A 1928-nucleotide genomic window follows, 5' to 3' on the forward strand; every position below is an offset into this window, starting at 1 on the left:
AATTTTTCATGCTAATGGACAAGTCAGATAATAAGCATAGCAGTGTAACATGGAAAAGTGACAAGATCATTAATCTATTGTGTGGGGCTTTGTTGTTGTTTAGTCACTAAGTTATGTCCAACTCTTTGTGACCCCATGGACTGTAGCCCACCAGGCTCTTCTGTCCATGCGATTTTACAGGCAAGAACATTGGAGTGAGTGGCCCTTTCCTTCTTAAGTGGTGGTTTGTAGCCAATAAAAACAGTTTATTTTTCAGTTACACATAATGCAATACTCAAATTTGTTTTAAACCTTAGTTAAGTTGTGGTGACAAACATGACCAAAAGCTCAGGCTTCAGCAAGGAAGACTTGGGTTTGAATCTTACCTCTGCTCTAAATTTACCTTTAATTAAGTTTACTTAATATTTTTGCTTTGATTTATTTATTGTAAAATGTGGATGATGATACCTCTCTCCCAGAACCTTGATGAGATTCAATAAATTGCATGGCATATTGCTTGTAGCTTGAAAATATGTTCATTTCTCTTCCCTTCCCCTCTCTATTCTATTTGGTCCACTTTATTTCTTTTCTTCTTTCTTTGGTCTATTCCTTTTTATATTTTCTTTTCTTCCTATGAGTATATGCTACTTCTACATTGGTACATAGTTGAATATAATCATAGTAGAATACATATTTTATCTTAACATATTCTAATATATTACAGGTGAAAAAGAAACCATACAATGGAATGGGAAAACCAAACCATTCTGGTGGAATTTTTTCTGAAGGGGCTTTCTGGTTATCCAAGGCTTGAGCTACTCTTTTTTGTGCTAGTCTTAATAATGTATGTGGTCATCCTTCTGGGGAATGGTACCCTTATTCTCATTAGCATCTTAGACTCCCACCTTCACACCCCTATGTACTTCTTCCTGGGGAACCTCTCCTTCCTGGACATCTGCTACACCACTGTCTCCATTCCCCCCATGCTGGTGAGCTTCCTTTCAGAAAAAAAGACCATCTCCTTCTCTGGCTGTGCTGTGCAGATGTTCCTTGGCTTGGCCATGGGGACAACAGAGTGTGTGCTCCTGGGCATGATGGCCTTTGACCGGTATGTGGCTATTTGCAACCCTCTGAGATATTCTGTCATCATGAGCAAGGGTTCCTATGTGCCCATGGCAGCTGGCTCCTGGATCATAGGAGTTGTCAACTCTACAGTACAAACTGGGTGTGTAGTACAATTGCCCTTCTGCAGGAATAATGTCATCAATCATTTCACCTGTGAAATTCTGGCTGTCATGAAATTGGCCTGTGCTGATATCTCAGGTAACGAGTTCATCATGCTTGTGGCCACAACCTTATTCATAATGACACCATTATTGTTAATCATTATCTCTTACACATTAATTATTATCAGCATCCTCAGAATTCACTCTTCTGAGGGGAGAAGCAAAGTCTTCTCTACCTGCTCAGCCCACTTGACTGTGGTGATAATATTCTACGGAACCATTCTCTTCATGTACATGAAGCCCAAGTCTAAAGAGACACTTAATTCAGATGACATGGATGCTACTGACAAACTTGTATCTGTGTTCTATGGCGTGATGACTCCTATGATTAATCCTTTAATCTACAGTCTCAGGAACAAGGATGTGAAGGAAGCAGTAAAACACTTACTGAGAAGAAAAGTTTTTAATAAGTAAATGGAAAAGGGACAGGTAACTTTTATCATCACAGTGTAGAAATCAATTAATCAATTTTGTTGGTTAGTCACTGAGTCTTCTCCAACTTTTTTGCAACCCAGTGGACTGTAGCCCACCAGGCTCCTCAGTATATGGGATTTTCTAGGCAAGAATATGAATGAGTTGCCATTTTCTTCTCCAGGGGATCTTCCTGATCCAGGGATCAAACCCTCATCTTCTGCATTGGCAGACGGATTCTTTACCACTGAG

General features: G+C 39.6%; 1 protein-coding gene across 1 annotated transcript; it reads left to right on the plus strand.

Moving 5' to 3' along the window:
* Window positions 1-722: 722 nt before the first annotated feature.
* On the plus strand, window positions 723-1679 carry LOC102280299 (olfactory receptor 13C2). Its single transcript, XM_005894581.2, has one exon. The coding sequence runs from the start codon at window positions 723-725 to the stop codon at window positions 1677-1679; it is 957 nt and encodes a 318-aa protein (XP_005894643.2).
* Window positions 1680-1928: the final 249 nt, after the last annotated feature.

Source organism: Bos mutus, chromosome 8 (genome assembly GCF_027580195.1).
Source record: "Bos mutus isolate GX-2022 chromosome 8, NWIPB_WYAK_1.1, whole genome shotgun sequence".
NCBI lineage: Eukaryota > Metazoa > Chordata > Mammalia > Artiodactyla > Bovidae > Bos > Bos mutus.

What these genes read in the sequence shown, in the direction of transcription:
- LOC102280299 (XM_005894581.2), top strand. Translation starts at nt 723, where the DNA reads ATGGAATGGGAAAACCAAACCATTCTGGTGGAATTTTTTCTGAAGGGG.